This window comes from Gobius niger (genome assembly GCF_951799975.1).
Source record: "Gobius niger genome assembly, chromosome: 14".
NCBI classification, from domain to species: Eukaryota; Metazoa; Chordata; class Actinopteri; order Gobiiformes; family Gobiidae; genus Gobius; species Gobius niger.
The window spans coordinates 1,001,122-1,022,961 of record NC_136865.1 but is presented as its reverse complement, the minus strand read 5'-3'; the positions used below and the strand labels follow the sequence as shown (position 1 = coordinate 1,022,961).

The 21,840-nt window shown below is 43.9% G+C and overlaps 1 protein-coding gene across 1 annotated transcript in view; it reads left to right on the top strand.

Annotated features, from left to right (window-relative positions):
• Positions 1–21,840, top strand: part of pdk4 (pyruvate dehydrogenase kinase, isozyme 4) — a 45,894-nt gene that overhangs the window by 12,191 nt on the left and 11,863 nt on the right. The window contains exons 3-5 of the mRNA XM_079570557.1: positions 8,032–8,103; positions 8,180–8,364; positions 17,129–17,218. Coding sequence (XP_079426683.1) covers positions 8,032–8,103; positions 8,180–8,364; positions 17,129–17,218 — 347 coding nt within the window. The remainder of the gene's footprint in view (positions 1–8,031; positions 8,104–8,179; positions 8,365–17,128; positions 17,219–21,840) is intronic.

Below are 21,840 nucleotides of genomic sequence, written 5' to 3'. Positions count from 1 at the left end.
TTGACCTCTGTGACTCAAAACAAACATTTCTTCTTCGTTAGTTGGAAATTCAAGCATGAAAAAATGAGTGAACATGAACATTTTACAATTGAATATATTATAAAAATCTAGACTTACAAGGGAAGCTTCAATTTTGAATAACCTCATTATTATACTGTAAGTAAATGTCACATCCACAAAATGATTCAAGCTGTTTTGAAAATGAATTTAAGATGTTATTATCCTTTAGAAATCTTATGAAACATTCCAATCCAACTTATGTAACAATTTGTCACGCTGCTGAAATGTTTTTGATCCTAGAACACCTTTATTTTACAATAAAGTCTTAAATTTAGATGTTTATTTTGTATAATGTGAAGAAGGCTCATGCCGAAACGCGTTAGCGTTTACTTTATGTTGTAGCCAAATAAACAGCTCTGTAAGTATCTCTGTAAGGATATTTATGAAACACATGGATGTGCTACACATTTTTGTGTAATTGGCAGAGTATACAAACAAACACACTGTTTGTATACTCTGCCAATTTTATTCTTTGCCAGTGCATTGCCTTTCTTTTGTTGTTTGTATATGTATGTACATATATTAAAAAAAGACCTCTGTTAAAGAGGGATATTATGGTTTTTGCATGTGTTTGGTAATGATTTCAAACCTATCTCCATCACTCGCAACAGGGAGCAAATGGTGCACGTTGAGAGAGGTAGTTCAATGGACATAAAAAACATCCAGGCATCATCTGCAAAAATGGATAAAGCCTTTACAGAAAAAGTTAAAAAGCACACAATATACAAAAATATTGAATCTGATTATCCTCTTCACTCTAACGTGTGACCAAAAAAGGCTGAACACAAAGGCCTAGGCGCATAAGATAACTCTGAGCAGGATATCATCAGTTCATCTCTGGACAAGCGAGTATACTTCACTCACAGAGGGTCTCCTCAGAGCAGCTGTCTCTCAGTAGTGCTCGTGCTTCACAGCGAGAAGGTCCGGGTTCGATTCCCACCTGGACCGGGCCTTTCTGTGTGGAGTTTGCACGTTCTCCCCGTGTCCGGTTTCCCCTACCACTAAAAACATGTACAATAGGCCAGGATGAATGATGTGTGTGCGTGAATGCATGATGGTGGACTGAGGGACCGTTGTGACAGCGTTTCTGTTAGTCTCCCCCAGGGGAAACTGAACACCACGGAGTATGGGGTGAATATAGAATTGTTTCATGTAAAGCGCTTTGTCACTATGTCTGTGAAAGGTGCTACATAAATAGTTCTTCTTCTTCTACAGAAGCCCTTTTTGTCAAGCTATAGTTCTTACATACTCTTATGGTAAAGAAGCTTCCCAGATCTTGGCAGTTAGCTCTAGAGAAGGGTCGGTTGGTGAGCAGCTGCCCTCCATCCTCTAAGCCAACCACATAGCTCTCTCGTCTAAAAGGGCAAAGTCATGATAAAGACTGATATGATTTGGACCTGCTTACTGTCATGCTGATGGTGGAGAAGGACATATTTACTCTGCTCTTGTACAGGCTATATACAGTTGTGCTCAAAAGTTTATACATTCCATGGCAGAATCTTATGTTTTTTTGGCCATTTTTCAGAGAACATGAATGACAACACGTAACACAAAAGGTTTTGCTTTCACTGATAGTTAGTGGTTGTGCGAAACCATTTATGGCCAAACAACAGAGTTTAATCTTTTTAAATCATAATGACAAAACAAACTGCCAAAATGACCCTGATCAAAAGTTTACATACACCAGTTTTAATACTGTGTATAGCCCCTTTAACATCAATGACAGCTTGGATTGTTTTGTGGTAGTTTTGAATGAGCGTCTTTATTTCGTCTGACGGTAAAATTGCACCTTCTGTTTGGCAAAAAACCTCCAGTCCCTGTAAATTCCTGGGTTGTCTTGCATTAACTGCACATTTGAGATCTCCACAGAGTGGTTCAATGATATTGAGGTCAGGAGACTGAGATGGCCACTCCAGAACCTTCCCTTTATTCTGCTGGAGCCAATGAGAGGTCCACATGGCCTTGTGCTTTGGATCGTTGTCATGTTGAAACGTCCAAGTGAGTCCCATGTGCAGCTTCCGGGCTGATGACACTTATCCTCCAGTGTTCTTTAATAACATGGTGCATTCATCCTCAAATCAGTTTTGACCAAGTTCCCTGAAGCTCTCACCTCCCCCAAACATCAGTGATCCACCTCCGTGTTTCACTGTGGGAATGGTGCACCTTTCATCACAGGCCTTGTTGATCCTCCAAATGTCACATTTATGCTTGTAGCCAAAAAGTCTCATTTTGGTTTCATCATTCCAAATGACATTGTATCAGAAATATTGAGGCTTGTCTCTGTGCTGTTTGGCATTTTCTAAGTGGATACTTTGTGGTATTTGCGAAGTAATGGCTTTCTTCTGGCGACTTGGCCATGCAGCCTATTTTCATCAAGTGCCTCCTTATTGTGCATAGCAAGAGAATATCAAACTGTGGCAGAACAACTTGTATTTGTATTTGACTCACAGTTTTGGCACTTGATCTGCACTTGATTTGGCACTAGGTTGCATTCACGTTCAAGAATCAAATGTCATAATCTCAGGTGAAGGGGTCACTACAAATCTATGGGAGAGAATATCTTTCAAAGAAAATAACTAGACCTTAGTTTATACGCACTGACAGAGAAGACAATGAACTGTGAGACAGTTTTTGTTTCATGTGCTCGGATTCTCTCTGTAACAACAGCGATATTAACCAAAAACTTAGACAAATATGATTGCAGTTCAACAGTTAGAATGTTGCCCCTGCCCTCCATACAGCAGTGTACCATGTATACTCAGCTGTCAGAGGTGCTGTATGTCAGTAATGCAGTACACTCTGTCCTCTGTTCATTCATCGGTAGTGCCTTTGTTTATGGGTCAACAACACTCTCTGGGATCAGACACACATATCCTATACACTCTGTAACTGTGGCACTAATAACTGTGGAGCTGTGGAAAAATACCAGAAACACTCCGCATTCCATGGATGGACTGTCTCCAAACATGTCACACACATGTTGGGAGTGTGAGAGGTCCTTTATTCAGCCAGCGTTCAGATTTGATTTCAAACATTCATTTAAGTAAATCTCCTTCCTTCACAAGTTACACAGACAGGTCACGTTCTTGCACAACAGAGATGCAGCCTCAACACAAATGTCAGTCCCTCCATCCTGTGTGCTTCTTCAGTCACTTTCAGCAAAGCCTCCAAAATATGGTTCCCAAAGTGTGGCTCAGTAGGTAGAGCATTCACACATGTGTGCCCAACCTGTTGGTGCCCAATGTCTGCAGTGCATACACTGCACTGTGGTGTGAATGAGTGCAAAGACAAACGGTACATAAATGTGATGCAATTCATGTATTTATTCCCATTTATCTATTTACTGAGAAGTGAGTTCCTAGACGATATCAAAATATAGATAAAAAATAATAATAATGGGTCACCGTTACTACCCACTAAAATCTCCAACTCAGGCCTTGCAGAACTGATCTGAAATAGATATAAGAAAATAATTCTTAAATCTAAGAATTGTCGATCCTAAAGCACAATATAGAATGTGTTGGTCACACTGTGTGGTTGATTGTCACCCAGAGGTGACAGGAAGGACAAGGACAGAGCGAGCTGAGTGAGCGGGTGGTGTTTCTGTGACCTCTCACCCACATGTGTCAGACATAGAGGAAGTGTGACCACAGCACTGCGAACGGTGTTCCGCTCTTCTCATGCTGTAATCAGCTGCAAGGATTACACAAACAACCCACTAAAGTGAAGATCATTTCAAATAAAGATGATAGAATGGCCTCTCCTTGTTACCTTCTTTCCATATGAAAGTAATAGATGATAGAATACTTGCAATACATAATTTCCCCTAACTTTGTATTGATACAGTCCCGATCAAAAGTTTAAGACCAGTTGAAAAATGGTGAGGAAAAAAATCACATTTAACAGTGTTGGATCTCAACAAGGCTCCAAGTAAAACTTCAATGTGCAACAAGAATAAATGGGAGTGAGATGTTGAGAAAATGTTGAGTAAAGATTTTACTGAAAACAACCATTTAACTGAAATAGTCAGTGTTTGCATCTTTTTTAAAGGTTAAGACCACATGCAAAATTCTGAGGGTTATGGAACAAAAAAAGTGGAAGACCCAAAGAAATGTCACCAGCTTTTTTCCTCACTACCTGAGATGAAACCAGAATCAACTTTTACTTTTTTTAGGCAAGTGCAATTTAAAAAAAATATATTTGTATTTGCTAAATTCCAGAAGAATGAGAGATAGATTTTTGTTTTAGAAATGTTTTTGTTACTTTTGACAAAACCAAACGTTTACATACATTTCATTATTGTCTTTAAACTGTATAACTTGGGTCAAACGTTTTGGATTTCCTTCCACAAGCTCAACAATAGTTGGCAGGTTTTTTGGTCCAGTCCTCCAAACAGAACTGGTGTAACTGAGACACATTCGTAGCGACCTTGTGCGCCTATGCCTTTTCAGCTCTGCCCATACATTTTCAACTGGACTGAGATCAGGACTTTGTGGTGGTCACTCCAAAACATTGACTTTGTTGTCCTTAAGCCACTTTGTGACCAGTTTGGCAGGATATGCTTTGGGTCATTGTCCATTTGGAAGACCTGTTTGCACGCAAGCTTTAACTTCCTGGCTGATTTTTTTTTCTTCATGATGTCATCTATTTTGTGAAGTGCACCAGTCCCTCCCACAGCAAAACAACCCCACAGCATGATGCTGCCACCCTCGTATTTCACAACTGGGATGGTGTTCTCAGGCTGCAAGATTCCCCCTTTTTCCTCAGGAAAACTTGATTTTTGATTTTATTTTTTCTAACTCCAATCTGGCTTTGTTTGGAGGATGGTGGATGTTTATTTTGGATTAATGGCTTCTTCCTGGCAGAGTAGTACTTGTTTCACTCAGGATAATGACAAACTCTTACCAGTTTCAGCATCTTTATCAGGTCTTTTGCATTTGTTCTTGGGTTGATCTTCACATTTCAGACACAGCACGTTCATCTCTGGGACACAGAACCCGCCTTCTTTCTGATCTGCATGATGATTGGTCATTTCCATCATTGTTTTAACCAATGTACCAGGCACCTTCAAGTGTCTTGAAATTACATCAAAGGATGAACCAGACTTGGTGCTGCCAAGGTCATGACATCGTCATCTGGGCTTTCCCAAATTGTTTAAAGGTATAGTAATCTTTTAAACGTATGTCATTGTAAAAAAAATAATGCAACATTTTGTGTAAAAGTCTATCTCTCATTCTTCAGGAATTTGACAAATGCGGTGCGGGGAGTGAGGGTTGGGAGCGCATGGAAGGCAGGGAGTTCAGCTTCTTGATTGCCTGGTGTATGAAACTGTTCTTCAGTCGACTGGACCTGGCCTGTGGATTCCGCAGTCTCCTCCTTGAAGGCATTACTTTGAAGAGACTGTGTGATGGGTGTGTAGGGTCACCTTTGCAGGTGAGACGGGTGGAGTAGTTAATGGAGGAGAGAGGGGCTCCGCAGATCTTCTCTGCTGCTCTCACGATGCGCTGGAGGCTCCTTCGGCAGGAGGCAGTGCTGGAGCCGTGCCACACAGTGATGGAGCTGGTCAGGATGCTCTCTATAGTCCCTCTGTAGAAGAACCACACAGTGATGGAGCTGGTCAGGATGCTCTCTATAGTCCCTCTGTAGAAGAACCACAGTGATGGAGCTGGTCAGGATGCTCTCTATAGTCCCTCTGTAGAAGAACCACACAGTGATGGAGCTGGTCAGGATGCTCTCTATAGTCCCTCTGTAGAAGAACCACACAGTGATGGAGCTGGTCAGGATGCTCTCTATAGTCCCTCTGTAGAAGAACCACACAGTGATGGAGCTGGTCAGGATGCTCTCTATAGTCCCTCTGTAGAAGAACCACAGTGATGGAGCTGGTCAGGATGCTCTCTATAGTCCCTCTGTAGAAGAACCACACAGTGATGGAGCTGGTCAGGATGCTCTCTATAGTCCCTCTGTAGAAGAACCACACAGTGATGGAGCTGGTCAGGATGCTCTCTATAGTCTCTCTGTAGAGGAACCACACAGTGATGGAGCTGGTCAGGATGCTCTCTATAGTCCCCCTGTAGAAGTTGCACATAACGGAGGCTGGGACTCTGGCTCTTCTTAACTTGCAGAGAAAGTAGAGACGCTGATTACTTTTCTTGATCAGTGATGTAGTGTGTATGGTCCAGGAGAGCTTCTCTGTGATGTGCACACCCAGGAACTTAGTGCTGGTCACCCTCTCCACAGCAGCACTGTTGATTGTTAGAGGAGAATGCAGGACCCGCGCTCTTTGAAAGTCCACAACAATCTCTTTTGTCTTCTCCACATTTAGAGAGAGATTGTTCTGTGTGCACCACATGGCCAGACTGCTCACTCACTCCTGTAGTTTGACTCGTCTCTGTTGCTGATGAAGCCCACCACTGTTGTGTCGTCTGCAAACTTGATGCAGAGCTTTGAGTCGTACTTTGGAGTGCAGTCATGGGTCAGCAGAGTGAACAGGAGGGGGCTCAGCACACAGCCTTGGGGAGCCCCCATGTTCAATGTGATGGTTCTGGAGGACACGTACAGCCTGTGGTCTCCCCGTCAGAAAGTCCAGCAGCCAGTTGCACAGTGATGTGTTGACCCCCAGGTGGAGCAGTTTGTGTATTCGCTGCTGTGGGATTATAGTGTTGAATGCTGAGCTAAAGTCTAAAAACAGCATCTAACGAGGTGAGTGAGGGCTGTGTGAAGCGCAGTGGAGATGGCATCTTCAGTTGAGCGATTGGACCGATAAGCAAACCAGTATGGGTCCAGGGTGGGAGGGAGAACTGACTCGACGTGGTCCGTGACGAGTCGCTTGAAGCACTTCATAAGAATTGGAGTGAGTGCTACTGGGCGGTAGTCATTAAAGCAGGAGGGTGGTGACTTGTTTGGCACCGGAATGATGGTCTTTGCGAACGTTGATCCTGCTCAGAGATCTTCTCACACTTTCTGGAGATAGCTTCAGCACCTGGTCTTCTGGAGGGTGTCTTTACTTTTGTGCCGGGGTTCTGTTGAGTGTTAAGAATTAATTTAGAGCGTTCAACAGAGGTGTTACTATCACAGGTTTGTCAAGGAGGTTTATAGTCTGTGATTCTGTGTTCTTGGCTTTTTTGATGCCGCAGGGAATGACATAATAACATGATGTAAAGCTTGAAAAAGTCGATTTTGCATAATACCCCCCCTTTAAGAGTCTTTACCCCACACTTGAATCGGTTTCCAAATTGGTTACTGACTTTCATCAGTGGCCTGTATGCTGGCAGGAACAGAACAGCAGCTCGACATCATAACGGTGCATCTTAGACAGAAGCATTTACCAAAGCTATTTCTCTAGTCTTTTAAAGCAAGTGTGCTATACTGTGTACAATAGATTATTAATAATGTATATAGGACATATCCAATCTTTCTTTTTTGTGTGTTATTTAAGTTATTTTAGACATTATATAAAACACATTGTGATAAAATCGTGAAACTATCATTTTATAATGAAAAAAAATTTGATTTTTTGTTTTTGCCATATCCCCGACCCCTAATTTAGTACACAATATCCTGATTGGAAACGGACCATAAAGGCCATAAAGTGCTTTAAAAACAAACATTAAAATTTTAAAATCATTTTGAGAATTGGACCAGGAGTCAGTGCCAGAGGATGTGGGTGATGTGGCTCTGTCTGGATGAACCAGCAAGAAGACGAGCAAACTAACTTTAACCGGTGGAGAGAGAACTGTGGAAGGCCAGAATAGAGGGCATTACAATAGTCGGAACTGATAAAAGCATGAGATTTGTAGTGTTATTTTTCTTTTGGTAGCAGAAGGGCTCTTAATACAAGTATGATCCCAAAAGCCTTTTACCGATTTTAGTGCTTGTGTAATCTGCCTGCTATTTAGCACACATACAGTGACCAGGAAAAGAAGCAAAGTCCATCCCTATTCCTGTTCCATCACACTGCTTTCTTATCCTCAGGTACTCTCAGAGCCTGATGGAGCTGGTGGAGTTCTTGGAGGAAGACCCTTACAACCAAAACGTCCTGAAAAGGTGAGACGTCCTTTTCAAACTGTCAAACACTTAACAGAGCAGTCCGGATGAGAGCTCCTGTCCCCTGTGTGTCTAGCTTCACACGGCAGCTGATCACTATCCGTGACCGGCACAACAACGTCATGCCCACCATGGCTCAGGGAGTACTGGAGTACAAAGATGCCTTTGGAGTGGACCCGGTCACCAACCAGAACGTGCAGTACTTCCTGGACCGCTTCTACATGAACCGCATCTCCACTCGCATGCTCATGAATCAGCACAGTGAGTACCACAGCTGCAACTACCATTATACTTCTACTAACTGTATTGGTATTGTATATAAACTAAATCTCCTCTCCTCACACTCTGCTCTTGGACCTGTTACCACTGGCTACTGTACTACAGATTGCTTAAATGAACGGCTTCTACTGATCGTATCTATTCAACAGCCATCTTGTTTAGGAGCTGTACACAGTGGGATGGAGCATTTTGCTGGTGTTTCGCAGCCGGAACTGAACAGGCACAGTTTTGGGAGAGGCTAAACACATTCATCTGTCATATTCAACCAAGCACTGAGTTACTTAGTACTGCCTTAAAATTTTCAAGAGAATCATACAATGGAATCTGTGTTGAAAATAATTAAAAGCCAAAACAGTGTTGGGTCCTTTACGTTGACCTGGGAGCTTGAGGGTTTTGTCAGTTTATTTGCAGTTCCTAGAACTGCATTTTTCTGGACTTAGATGTCAGATGTTTTTCTTGGGATCTGCTGAAGCCACTCCTCCAGTTTGGGGGTTATTGCTAAGTGCTGTGTTCTAAGTTTGTCTCTATACACCTCATTTAATCAGTCAGTGACTATGTTTACAAGCAGCCAATAACCCATTCAAAACGGAATATTGGCAATAACCCGGTCGCGCACAGCCATGTAAACAGCCATGTAAACCATATGAAGGTTTCTGCTGCTGATGACCAGACTGTTGTAACTGCACGTGACCACTGCACGTAAGATCCAATCGTGATCCTAATCCAGCCTAAAAAGCTTTCTTTCCAACAAAGTACAAGCATAATGTTGTCCAAGAACAGCCAAAACACGAGCCTCAGCTCTGCTCCATGAGTGCTTTAGCTCCATGTTTGGAAAGTCAAACTGAAACTTATCTCACTGCACTGCTTTTTTCTTTTTACTTTAGAGCAGCCAGGGGGAAAAATTTTATTGTAAAGCGGCTTTGAATAATCAGAAAGCATTGTCAATTTTTCCTGAAATTGTAAATACTAAGTACTAATAAAAACTAAAAAATACTAATACTAGCTATTTTATCGCACGTGCACCGTGAAGTGAACCTTGAGAGACCTGAACCGTTATCCCTGATGAATAAGACGCATGTTTGCATGACTGTTTATACTTTTTTTTGTCTTTTATTCTCACTGTAATTACATATCTGTTCAATGGATTAAAATTAATTAATTAATTAATTAAAAAAGACAGAGCTAAACATGGCATTATAAATATGGATGAATCCCAGAACTAGCATACTGAGACATACACGGTACAGAAAGTGTGCACCTGCCAATAAACTAAAGGAAAAAGTGGCGAAACAGTCAAAACAGCACAGCAGCAGACGTTTGGAGCATATTTGCGTCATGATGTTCTCCGTGTGTCACGGGATATCCCAATTGATTTCAAATAGCATGTAAACAGGAGTAACTATGTCTGCTCACACATGTAAACGGGTTATTCCAAATGGTTCAGAAACCTGAATATCGAATACCCGAATTTTGGTGGCATGTAAATGTAGTCACAGACATTATCCTCTGTGGCCACTGGGAACTCTCGCCCTTTTTGATATTTCAGATAAGCAAGGCTAGTTTTGTTATGGTCAACTCGTACTATAAGGCCTTTTGTCAACTCCATCAGCCGTCAGCTCTGTCAGATTAGGGTCGGACAGAATTGAGAAAACTACCTTAAAACTCTGTTTGTGCTACCATTATTTTATTCTTAACAGTAGGAAAGGTTTAATTAGCCATTAAAGGTTGGCTTTGACAAATCATTTTCTTTCTTCCATCACGTGTTTAACGGAGTTGATATGTTCACAACTTTTGATTTAAGTAAGAAATTTACTCACATTGTGTTTATTCCAAGTTGGGATGACTTTTGGGGAGATGAAGTTTGCAATGAACAGGAAGTACCCGTTGGTTCAGTGGTCCAAACCGGTTTGGGGATGACAAAAATACAAAGCAAAGAAATAAAGATTTTACGATAGAAACAAACAACAGAGACCCACTTTACCAGCTGTTTACTTTCAAGTCACATCTTGGTTATATCAGACCGACTGGGCGACGCCAGTGGCACTGCTGTATTAATCACAAATCAATGAGTGATTCCCCATGAAACTACAGGGACTACAGGTGGAAATTAGCACAAGTGCTATAACCTGGTACAATGCATCTCTCCCTTTGAGGTTAATGTATATTGTACACTGTCCCTGTTCAAATAAATAAATAAACTAAACTAAACTAAACCTTATTTGGTAATACTTTACATTCCGGGCCGGTAAGTCCGTGGTACTTACAGTGTTAATTACAGTGGTAATTACTAGTAATGACATTGGTACTTATTGTGGTACGTACAGTGGTAATTACAGTAGTAATTCTAGGTACTTATTGTGGTACTTACAGTGAGAAGTACAAGCATTTACAGTGGTAATTCTAGGTTCTTACTGTGGTACTAAAAGTGGTAATTACTAGTAATTAGGGTTAGGGGTTAGGATTAGGGTTAGGGAGACACAGAGTTACCACTGTATCTCTCGTTACTAAGAGATACAGTGGTAATGCTCTTAGGAATGAAGGTTGTACTTCTATTTACTTTGGTACTTTAATTGATAGTTTCTAGTAGTTACAGTGATACATCTATGGTACTTATTGGTAATTCAAGGATACTACAGCAGCAATTCTGTTGTAGTGTAGGTTTGTCTGTCCTGTTTGTTGCTGCTGTGGGCATGTCATTGGCTGCTTCCCTGATGGGTGTGGCTGCTCCTGCTCCCTGGCTGGCTTGTTGGCACACCTGAATCCACTCATCTCATCACCTGCAGTATAAAGCACGGGCTCTCCTTCACTTCTCTGCCAGATCGTCAGTCTACTTGAGTGAGAAGACTTCTCAGGCCTATTTTTTGAATGTGCTATTTTGTATTCGGATATTTTTCTAACTGCCTTTTCCTGCTCCCCGTCAGATCCTCGTGCCAGTTTGCCTGCCAGAAACTCACCTGCTCCACTCCGGATCCCAGCCTCGTCCCGCACCAGCCCCAGCCCTACTTACCTGCTCCACTCCAGCCTCTCCCCAGCCCAGCCTTTACCTACCTGCTTCACTCCAGCCTCCACCACCTTGTCTGCTCCATACAACCCCCATCTCTGTTCCGTCCTACCAGCCATCAACCAGCTTTGTATAAATAAACCTTGTACTCACCTTTCTCTCCGTCCTCTGTTTGGGTCTGCCTTGCTCAGATTGTAACAGTACGATCTGGCCAACATGAACCCAGACGATCCACAAGCTGTTGAACGGGCCCTGTCCAATCAAGGAAATTTGCTCGGTCAACATCATCAGATGCTTCAACAACTTATGGACGCCCAGGGTGCACTCGGTCAACAGGTAATTAACATTGGAAAATTGGTTGAAGGTTTAACGGATAAGATTGCCGGTGTTTCAGTTGCTTCCGCCAATTTGCAAGAGCTTAATCAGAATCCAGCTGCTACATCAGAGTCACCTGTTCCTCCACCTGAGCCGTATTCTGGGGATGTGGGCAAATCTAAGGGTTTTCTCCTCCAGTGTTTGCAAGTATTCAGACAACGGCCGCAGACTTTCGCTTCGGACCAAGCCAAGGTATCATATGTCACCGGGTTGTTAAGAGGAAAAGCACTAGACTGGGCCCAAGCGGTATTGGGAAATTCAGTTTACCCCATGACCTATGAAAGATTCATTGCTGATTTCAGGAAAGTGTTTGCCCACCCTGATATTGCTGCTGACGCTGCCAAGAGACTGTTAAATCTTCGTCAGGGTTTGCATAGCGTAGCCGAATTTTCTATTGATTTTAGGATACTGGCTGCAGAGTCAGGCTGGAATGACCAGGCACTACGTGGGGCTTACATGTTTGGCTTAAGCGAGACTATGAAGGATGAGCTTGCTTCACATGATGAGCCTGAATCATTGGATGATTTAATCTCTTTGTCTATCCGTTTAGACAACCGGCTACGTGAGAGGAGACGTGAAAGGAACTCAAGGACCCAGTATGCTCCTCCAGCCCGTCCAGCCCCATTTTCTCAGTTAAGGGCAACTCCCAATCCAACTCCCAGCCCTGTTCAGTCACGTCCGTTGCTGGCGTTACCTCCTGCTGAGGAGCCCATGCAATTGGGTCGCACAAGTCTTACTCCTGCTGAGCGACAGAAGAGGTTCAGCCTGGGTGAGTGCTTCTATTGTGGTCAGCCGGGCCATTTTCTTCGCACTTGTCCCATACGGCCAAAAGACCAAGCTCACCAGTAGGTGTGGGAGTACTGGTGAGCAAGAAACAAGATTTGTATACATGCCCACGGTTTCAGATTCAAGCTACACTCAGTCATGCTAACCAAACACTACCCCTGTTAGCTTTTATCGACTCTGGAGCAGAGCAATGCTTTTTGGACACTAGCCTCGTTAAACAAGCAGGCATACCTTTAGAACAATTGAGTGAACATGTCAAGATCTGTGCTTTAAATGGTGACCTTCTCGCTCTGGTCACGCATCAAACTGTTCCCTTACACCTGGTTCTTTCTGGTAACCATCATGAAGATGTCCGTTTTTACGTTTTTGACTCCCCCCAGTGTCCCTTGGTGTTAGGCTTCCCATGGCTAAGGGTGCACAATCCAGTTATTGATTGGGTTTCTGGAAATATAATTAGTTGGAGTTCTTTTTGTCACTCAACCTGTCTCCAGTCTGCCATTCCTCCAACAGAGGGCGCTGTGGTGACTAAGCCCAAGGCTCCTGACCTGACTGGTGTTCCGGATTGCTACCATGTTTTGGGTGAGGTATTTAGTAAGGAAAGGGCACTATCTCTTCCACCTCATAGGCCCTATGACTGTGCCATTGATCTACTTCCCGGAGCGACTCTACCAGCAGGACGTTTGTACAACCTTTCGCGACCAGAGAGGAAAGCTATGGAGGTGTATATCAAGGATTCACTGGCAGCAGGTATCATTCGACCTTCCTCTTCTCCTCTTGGTGCGGGATTTTTCTTTGTGGAAAAGAAAGATACTACACTTCGTCCCTGTATTGATTTTCGTGGCCTTAACAACATAACTGTCAAGAACAAATATCCGTTACCATTGATTTCGTCTGCTTTTGAGCCTCTTCAGGGAGCGAAGTTCTTTACCAAGCTGGACCTCCGTAACGCTTACCACCTGGTACGGATAAAAGAGGGTGATGAGTGGAAGACGGCTTTCAACACCCCCCTTGGCCATTTCGAATATTTAGTAATGCCTTTTGGTCTTACCAATGCACCAGCAGTTTTTCAAACTTTGGTGAACGATGTGTTGCGAGATTTCCTGAATCGCTTTGTATTCGTGTACATTGATGACATTTTGATTTTCTCACGCAGTTTGGAGGAGCACAAGACCCATGTCCGCCAGGTTCTACAACGGCTCCTGGAAAACAAGCTTTACGTGAAAGCTGAGAAGTGCGAATTCCACGTCTCATCGGTGTCTTTCCTTGGTTACATCATTGAGGATGGAAAGGTGAAGGCTGATCCCTGTAAGATTTCGGCAGTGGCGGAATGGCCGGTTCCAAATACCAGAAAGCAACTCCAACGCTTTTTAGGTTTTGCCAACTTTTATCGCCGCTTCATTAGGGATTACAGCAGGGTAGCAGCTCCCTTAACTAGGCTTACCTCCACCTCCATTCCCTTTACCTGGACCACTGAGGCTGCCCACGCTTTTGAGGATCTTAAGCAAAGATTTGTTTCAGCACCCATCCTTATGCAACCTGATCCGACCAGACAGTTTGTAGTAGAAGTTGATGCTTCTGAAGTTGGCATTGGTGCAGTCCTTTCTCAGCGCTCCAGTGAGGACAGAAAACTCCATCCGTGTGCATTTTTCTCAAAACGCCTGTCTCCGGCTGAGCGCAACTATGATGTTGGCAATAGGGAGCTTCTAGCAGTGAAGTTGGCTTTGGAAGAGTGGAGGCACTGGCTGGAAGGGGCAGAGCAGCCATTCATTGTCTGGACTGACCATAAGAATTTGGCCTACTTAAGTCAGGCAAAGAGACTCAATTCACGGCAAGCACGCTGGGCTCTGTTTTTTGGCCGTTTCAATTTTACTATCACTTACCGTCCGGGATCCAAGAATCTGAAACCAGATACCCTCTCTCGCCTGTTCCTGGAAAAAGAACCTCAATCTCCTGACACCATTCTCCCTGCCTCCTGTGTTGTTGGATCCTTAGTTTTGCAAGTAGAGTCAGCAGTGCTTGCAGCCCAACACACTGATCCCAGTCCTGATCACGGGCCTCCAGGAAAACTCTTTGTTCCACAGACTGTTCGATCCCAAGTTCTACAGTGGGGACACGACTCTAAGTTTTCATGTCACCCTGGAATCCAGCGCACCCTATCCCAAGTCCGTCGTCGCTTCTGGTGGCCATCGATGGAAGCAGATGTGAGGGAATACATTGCTGCGTGTCCAATCTGTGCTCGCAGCAAGGTGTCACATCAGCAGCCGGTAGGTCACCTCCATCCTCTTCCAGTACCTCATCGTCCATGGTCCCATATTGCTGTTGATTTTGTGACTGGTTTACCCCCCTCCAATGGTAACACTGTTATTTTAACCATTGTTGACCGTTTTTCAAAATCTGCTCACTTTGTAGCCCTTTCCAAACTCCCGTCCGCCCGTGAGACTGCGGATCTGTTGGCCCAGCATGTCGTCCGCATTCATGGAATCCCAGTTGATATTGTTTCTGATCGTGGACCGCAGTTCACCTCTCAGGTATGGAGGGCTTTTTGCAAGGCTTTGGGCACTAATGTGAGCCTCTCTTCTGGTTACCACCCGCAGAGTAACGGTCAAACTGAGCGAACCAACCAGGACCTGGAGGCTGCATTACGTTGTGTGGTGGGGAGCAATCAGTCTACCTGGAGCAACCATCTCATGTGGGTAGAATACTCTCATAATTCCCTCAAATCCTCTGCCACTGGACTGTCTCCTTTTGAATGTTCCCTTGGTTTTCAACCCCCCTTGTTCCCTTCTGAGGAAACTGATGTTGCTGTCCCATCTGTGCAAGTACATCTTAGACGCTGCCGCAAGGTATGGAATGATACCCGCAAGGCTCTCCTACAAACTACTATAAGAAATTGCCAACAAGCAAATCGTCATCGTTCCTCGACGCCGCAATACACTCCGGGGCAGAAGGTCTGGCTGTCTACTCGGGACTTGCCTCTGAAGACTGAGTCCAAGAAATTGTCACCCCGGTACATTGGTCCTTTTGAAGTTCTTTCGCTCGTCAATCCAGTCGCTGTCAGACTCAAACTGCCACGAACTCTTCGGGTTCATCCCACCTTTCACGTGTCTCAACTCAAGCCAGTTTCGTCCAGTGCTTTGTCCCCGCCGGCCGTGCCCCCTCCGCCCCCCCGGGTGGTTGATGACCTTCCTGTGTACACGGTCAGTCGGCTTCTGGATGTCCGTCGACGGGGGCGTGGTCTCCAGTACCTTGTGGACTGGGAGGGGTATGGGCCCGAGGAACGTTGTTGGGTTTCTCGGGCTATGATCTTGGATCCGGATTTGGTTCGGGATTTCCATCGTCGCCATCCTGCCCTGCCTCGTCCGCCTGGTGGCGTCCGTTAGTGGGGGGGTACTGTTGTAGTGTAGGTTTGTCTGTCCTGTTTGTTGCTGCTGTGGGCATGTCATTGGCTGCTTCCCTGATGGGTGTGGCTGCTCCTGCTCCCTGGCTGGCTTGTTGGCACACCTGAATCCACTCATCTCATCACCTGCAGTATAAAGCACGGGCTCTCCTTCACTTCTCTGCCAGATCGTCAGTCTACTTGAGTGAGAAGACTTCTCAGGCCTATTTTTTGAATGTGCTATTTTGTATTCGGATATTTTTCTAACTGCCTTTTCCTGCTCCCCGTCAGATCCTCGTGCCAGTTTGCCTGCCAGAAACTCACCTGCTCCACTCCGGATCCCAGCCTCGTCCCGCACCAGCCCCAGCCCTACTTACCTGCTCCACTCCAGCCTCTCCCCAGCCCAGCCTTTACCTACCTGCTTCACTCCAGCCTCCACCACCTTGTCTGCTCCATACAACCCCTATCTCTGTTCCGTCCTACCAGCCATCAACCAGCTTTGTATAAATAAACCTTGTACTCACCTTTCTCTCCGTCCTCTGTTTGGGTCTGCCTTGCTCAGATTGTAACAAATTCATAGGTAGTAAATGTGGTACTTCTACACACAGAAGTCATTTCTAGGATTGTGTGACTATAAAACAATATAAATCAGCATGAGGGAAAACAAGAAGTACAACCTTCATTACTAAGAGTTACTGTATCCAATGTATCTAGAAGTACATACCTTGTAATTCTCACTATAGTATCCTTTAAGTACCTATAAGTACCACTATTATTACTAAAATTTACCACTGTAAGTACCACCATAAGTACCATTTTAAGTACCACCATAAGTACCATTGTAAGTACCACCATCAGTACCACCGTAAGTACCACTGCAAGTACCACCATAAGTACCTAGAATTACCACTGTATCACTGTAAGTACCACCATAAGTACCACCATAAGTATCTAGAATTACCTCTGTAAGTACCAAGGACTTACCGGCCCGTAATGTAAAGTGTTGCCCATTATTTGTATCTGTTATTATTCTTAAAGTCACTAAATGAAATGTTGGCACATTACTTGTCTACTTTGCACACCCTGAGTGTTTTTTTCTTGAGAGCTGAATGTAACAAGTGAATTTCTCCATTGTGAGATCAATAAAAGCTTATCTTATATTGTCTTATCTTAAAGTTACAGTGTTTTGCTTTGTGTATGTATTTCAGCTCTGATTTTCAACGGCAGCGTTAACCCAGCGCTCCCGAAGCACATCGGCAGCATCGACCCCTCCTGCAATGTCATCGAAGTCATACAGGGTACGATCCAAGCCTGACACTGTACAGGACGCTCTAAATTATCAGCGTTTCTTTAAGTCGAGTGGTTTAGAGCGTGGTTTGGAGCTTGGTTTAGAGCTTGGTTTAAAGCGTGGTTTAAAGCTTGGTTTAGAGCTTGGTTTAGAGCTTGGTTTGGAGCTTGGTTTAAAGCTTGGTTTAGAGCTTGGTTTAGAGCTTGGTTTAGACCTTGGTTTGGAGCTTGGTTTAGAGCTTGGTTTGGAGCTTGGTTTAGAGCGTGGTTTAGACCTTGGTTTAGAGCTTGGTTTAGAGCTTGGTTTAGAGCTTGGTTTGGAGCTTGGTTTAGAGCTTGGTTAAGAGCTTGGTTTGGAGCGTGGTTTAGAGCTTGGTTTAGAGCTTGGTTTAGAGCTTGGTTTAGAGCTTGGCTTAGAGCTTGGTTTAGAGCTTGGTTTAGAGCGTGGTTTAGAGCGTGGTTTAGAGCGTGGTTTAGAGCTTGGTTTAGAGCTTGGTTAAGAGCTTGGTTTAGAGCTTGGTTTAGAGCTTGGTTTAAAGCTTGGTTTAGAGCTTGGTTTAGAGCGTGGTTTAGAGCGTGGTTTGGAGCTTGGTTTAGAGCGTGGTTTAGAGCTTGGTTTAGAGCTTGGTTTAGAGCTTGGTTTAGAGCTTGGTTTAGAGCGTGGTTTAGAGCTTGGTTTAGAGCTTGGTTTAGAGCTTGGTTTAGAGCTTGGTTTAGAGCGTGGTTTAGAGCTTGGTTTAGAGCGTGGTTTAGAGCTTGGTTTAGAGCTTGGTTTAGAGCTTGGTTTAGAGCTTGGTTTAGAGCTTGGTTTAGACCTTGGTTAAGAGCTTGGTTTGGAGCGTGGTTTAGAGCTTGGTTTAGAGCTTGGTTTAGAGCTTGGTTTAGAGCTTGGCTTAGAGCTTGGTTTAGAGCTTGGTTTAGAGCTTGGTTAAGAGCTTGGTTTAGAGCTTGGTTTAGAGCTTGGTTTAGAGCGTGGTTTAGACCTTGGTTTAGAGCTTGGTTTAGAGCTTGGTTTAGACCTTGGTTTAGAGCTTGGTTTAGAGCTTGGTTTAGAGCTTGGTTTAGACCTTGGTTTAGAGCTTGGTTTAGATCTTGGTTTAGAGCTTGGTTTGGAGCTTGGTTTAGAGCTTGGTTTAGACCTTGGTTTAGAGCTTGGTTTAGAGCTTGGTTTAGAGCTTGGTTTAGAGCGTGGTTTAGAGCGTGGTTTAGAGCTTGGTTTAGAGCTTGGTTTAGAGCTTGGTTTAGAGCTTGGTTTAGAGCTTGGTTTAGAGCTTGGTTTAGAGCTTGGTTTAGAGCTTGGTTAAGAGCTTGGTTTAGAGCTTGGTTTAGAGCTTGGTTTAGACCTTGGTTTAGAGCTTGGTTTAGAGCGTGGTTTAGAGCTTGGTTTGGAGCTTGGTTTAGAGCTTGGTTTGGAGCTTGGTTTAGAGCTTGGTTTAGACCTTGGTTTAGAGCTTGGTTTAGAGCGTGGTTTAGAGCTTGGTTTAGAGCTTGGTTTAGACCTTGGTTTAGAGCTTGGTTTAGAGCGTGGTTTAGAGCTTGGTTTGGAGCTTGGTTTGGAGCTTGGTTTAGAGCTTGGTTTAAAGCTTGGTTTAGAGCTTGGTTTAGAGCTTGGTTTAGAGCTTGATTTAGAGCTTGGTTTGGAGCTTGGTTTAGAGCTTGGTTTAGAGCATGGTTTTAGAGCTTGGTTTGGAGCTTGGTTTAGAGCTTGGTTTAGAGCTTGGTTTAGAGCTTGCTTTAGAGCTTGGTTTATAGCTTGGTTTGGAGCTTGGTTTAGAGTTTGGTTTAGAGCTTGGTTTAGAGCTTGGTTTGGAGCTTGGTTTAGAGCTTGGTTTAGAGCTTGCTTTAGAGCTTGGTTTAGAGCTTGGTTTAGAGCTTGGTTTAGAGCTTGCTTTAGAGCTTGGTTTAGAGCTTGGTTTAGAGCTTGGTTTAGAGCTTGGTTTAGAGCTTGGTTTAGAGCTTGGTTTAGAGCTTGCTTTAGAGCTTGGTTTAGAGCTTGGTTTAGAGCTTGCTTTAGAGCTTGGTTTAGAGCGTGGTTTAGAGCTTGGTTTAGAGCGTGGTTTAGAGCTTGGTTTGGAGCTTGGTTTAGAGCGTGGTTTAGAGCTTGGTTTAGAGCTTGGTTTAGAGCTTGGTTTAGAGCTTGGTTTAGAGCTTGGTTTGGAGCTTGGTTTAGAGCTTGGTTTAGACCTTGGTTTAGAGCTTGGTTTAGAGCTTGGTTTAGAGCGTGGTTTAGAGCGTGGTTTAGAGCTTGGTTTAGAGCTTGGTTTAGAGCTTGGTTTAGAGCTTGCTTTAGAGCTTGGTTTAGAGCTTGGTTTAGAGCTTGGTTTAGAGCTTGGTTTAGAGCTTGGTTTAGAGCTTGGTTTAGACCTTGGTTAAGAGCTTGGTTTGGAGCGTGGTTTAGAGCTTGGTTTAGAGCTTGGTTTAGAGCTTGGTTTAGAGCTTGGCTTAGAGCTTGGTTTAGAGCTTGGTTTAGAGCTTGGTTAAGAGCTTGGTTTAGAGCTTGGTTTAGAGCTTGGTTTAGAGCGTGGTTTAGACCTTGGTTTAGAGCTTGGTTTAGAGCTTGGTTTAGACCTTGGTTTAGAGCTTGGTTTAGAGCTTGGTTTAGAGCTTGGTTTAGACCTTGGTTTAGAGCTTGGTTTAGATCTTGGTTTAGAGCTTGGTTTGGAGCTTGGTTTAGAGCTTGGTTTAGACCTTGGTTTAGAGCTTGGTTTAGAGCTTGGTTTAGAGCTTGGTTTAGAGCGTGGTTTAGAGCGTGGTTTAGAGCTTGGTTTAGAGCTTGGTTTAGAGCTTGGTTTAGAGCTTGGTTTAGAGCTTGGTTTAGAGCTTGGTTTAGAGCTTGGTTAAGAGCTTGGTTTAGAGCTTGGTTTAGAGCTTGGTTTAGACCTTGGTTTAGAGCTTGGTTTAGAGCGTGGTTTAGAGCTTGGTTTGGAGCTTGGTTTAGAGCTTGGTTTGGAGCTTGGTTTAGAGCTTGGTTTAGACCTTGGTTTAGAGCTTGGTTTAGAGCGTGGTTTAGAGCTTGGTTTAGAGCTTGGTTTAGACCTTGGTTTAGAGCTTGGTTTAGAGCGTGGTTTAGAGCTTGGTTTGGAGCTTGGTTTGGAGCTTGGTTTAGAGCTTGGTTTAAAGCTTGGTTTAGAGCTTGGTTTAGAGCTTGGTTTAGAGCTTGATTTAGAGCTTGGTTTGGAGCTTGGTTTAGAGCTTGGTTTAGAGCATGGTTTTAGAGCTTGGTTTGGAGCTTGGTTTAGAGCTTGGTTTAGAGCTTGGTTTAGAGCTTGCTTTAGAGCTTGGTTTATAGCTTGGTTTGGAGCTTGGTTTAGAGTTTGGTTTAGAGCTTGGTTTAGAGCTTGGTTTAGAGCTTGGGTTGGAGCTTGGTTTGGAGCTTGGTTTGGAGCTTGGTTTAGAGCTTGGTTTAGAGCTTGGTTTAGAGCTTGGTTTAGAGCTTGGTTTAGAGCTTGGTTTGGAGCGTGGTTTAGAGCTTGGTTTAGAGCGTGGTTTAGAGCTTGGTTTAGAGCTTGGTTTGGAGCTTGGTTTAGAGCGTGGTTTAGAGCTTGGTTTAGAGCTTGGTTTAGAGCTTGGTTTAGAGCGTGGTTTAGAGCTTGGTTTAGAGCTTGCTTTAGAGCTTGGTTTAGAGCTTGGTTTAGAGCTTGGTTTAGAGCTTGGTTTGGAGCTTGGTTTAGAGCGTGGTTTAGAGCTTGGTTTAGAGCTTGGTTTAGAGCTTGGTTTAGAGCTTGGTTTAGAGCTTGGTTTGGAGCTTGGTTTAGAGCTTGGTTTAGAGCTTGGTTTAGAGCTTGGTTTAGAGCTTGGTTTGGAGCGTGGTTTAGAGCTTGGTTTAGAGCTTGGTTTAGAGCGTGGTTTAGAGCTTGGTTTAGAGCGTGGTTTAGAGCTTGGTTTAGAGCTTGGTTTAGAGCTTGGTTTAGAGCTTGGTTTGGAGCTTGGTTTGGAGCTTGGTTTAGAGCTTGGTTTAGAGCTTGGTTTGGAGCTTGGTTTAGAGCTTGGTTTAGAGCGTGGTTTCGAGCTTGGTTTAGATCTTGGTTTAGAGCTTGGTTTAAAGCTTGGTTTAGAGCGTGGTTTAGAGCTTGGTTTGGAGCTTGGTTTAGAGCGTGGTTTAGAGCTTGGTTTAAAGCTTGGTTTAGAGCTTGGTTTAGAGGTTGGTTTAAAGCTTGGTTTAGAGCTTGGTTTAGATCTTGGTTTAGAGCTTGGTTTAAAGCTTGGTTTAGAGCTTGGTTTAAAGCTTGGTTTAGAGCGTGGTTTAGAGCTTGGTTTAAAGCTTGGTTTAGAGCGTGGTTTAGAGCTTGGTTTAAAGCTTGGTTTAGAGCTTGGTTTAGAGGTTGGTTTAGAGCTTGGTTTCGAGCTTGGTTTCGAGCTTGGTTTCGAGCTTGGTTTAGATCTTGGTTTAGAGCTTGGTTTAAAGCTTGGTTTAGAGCGTGGTTTAGAGCGTGGTTTAGAGCTTGGTTTAAAGCTTGGTTTAGAGCTTGGTTTAGAGCTTGGTTTAGAGCGTGGTTTAGAGCTTGGTTTGGAGCTTGGTTTAGAGCTTGGTTTAGAGCTTGGTTTAGAGCTTGGTTTGGAGCTTGGTTTAGAGCTTGGTTTAGAGCTTGGTTTAGAGCGTGGTTTCGAGCTTGGTTTAGATCTTGGTTTAGAG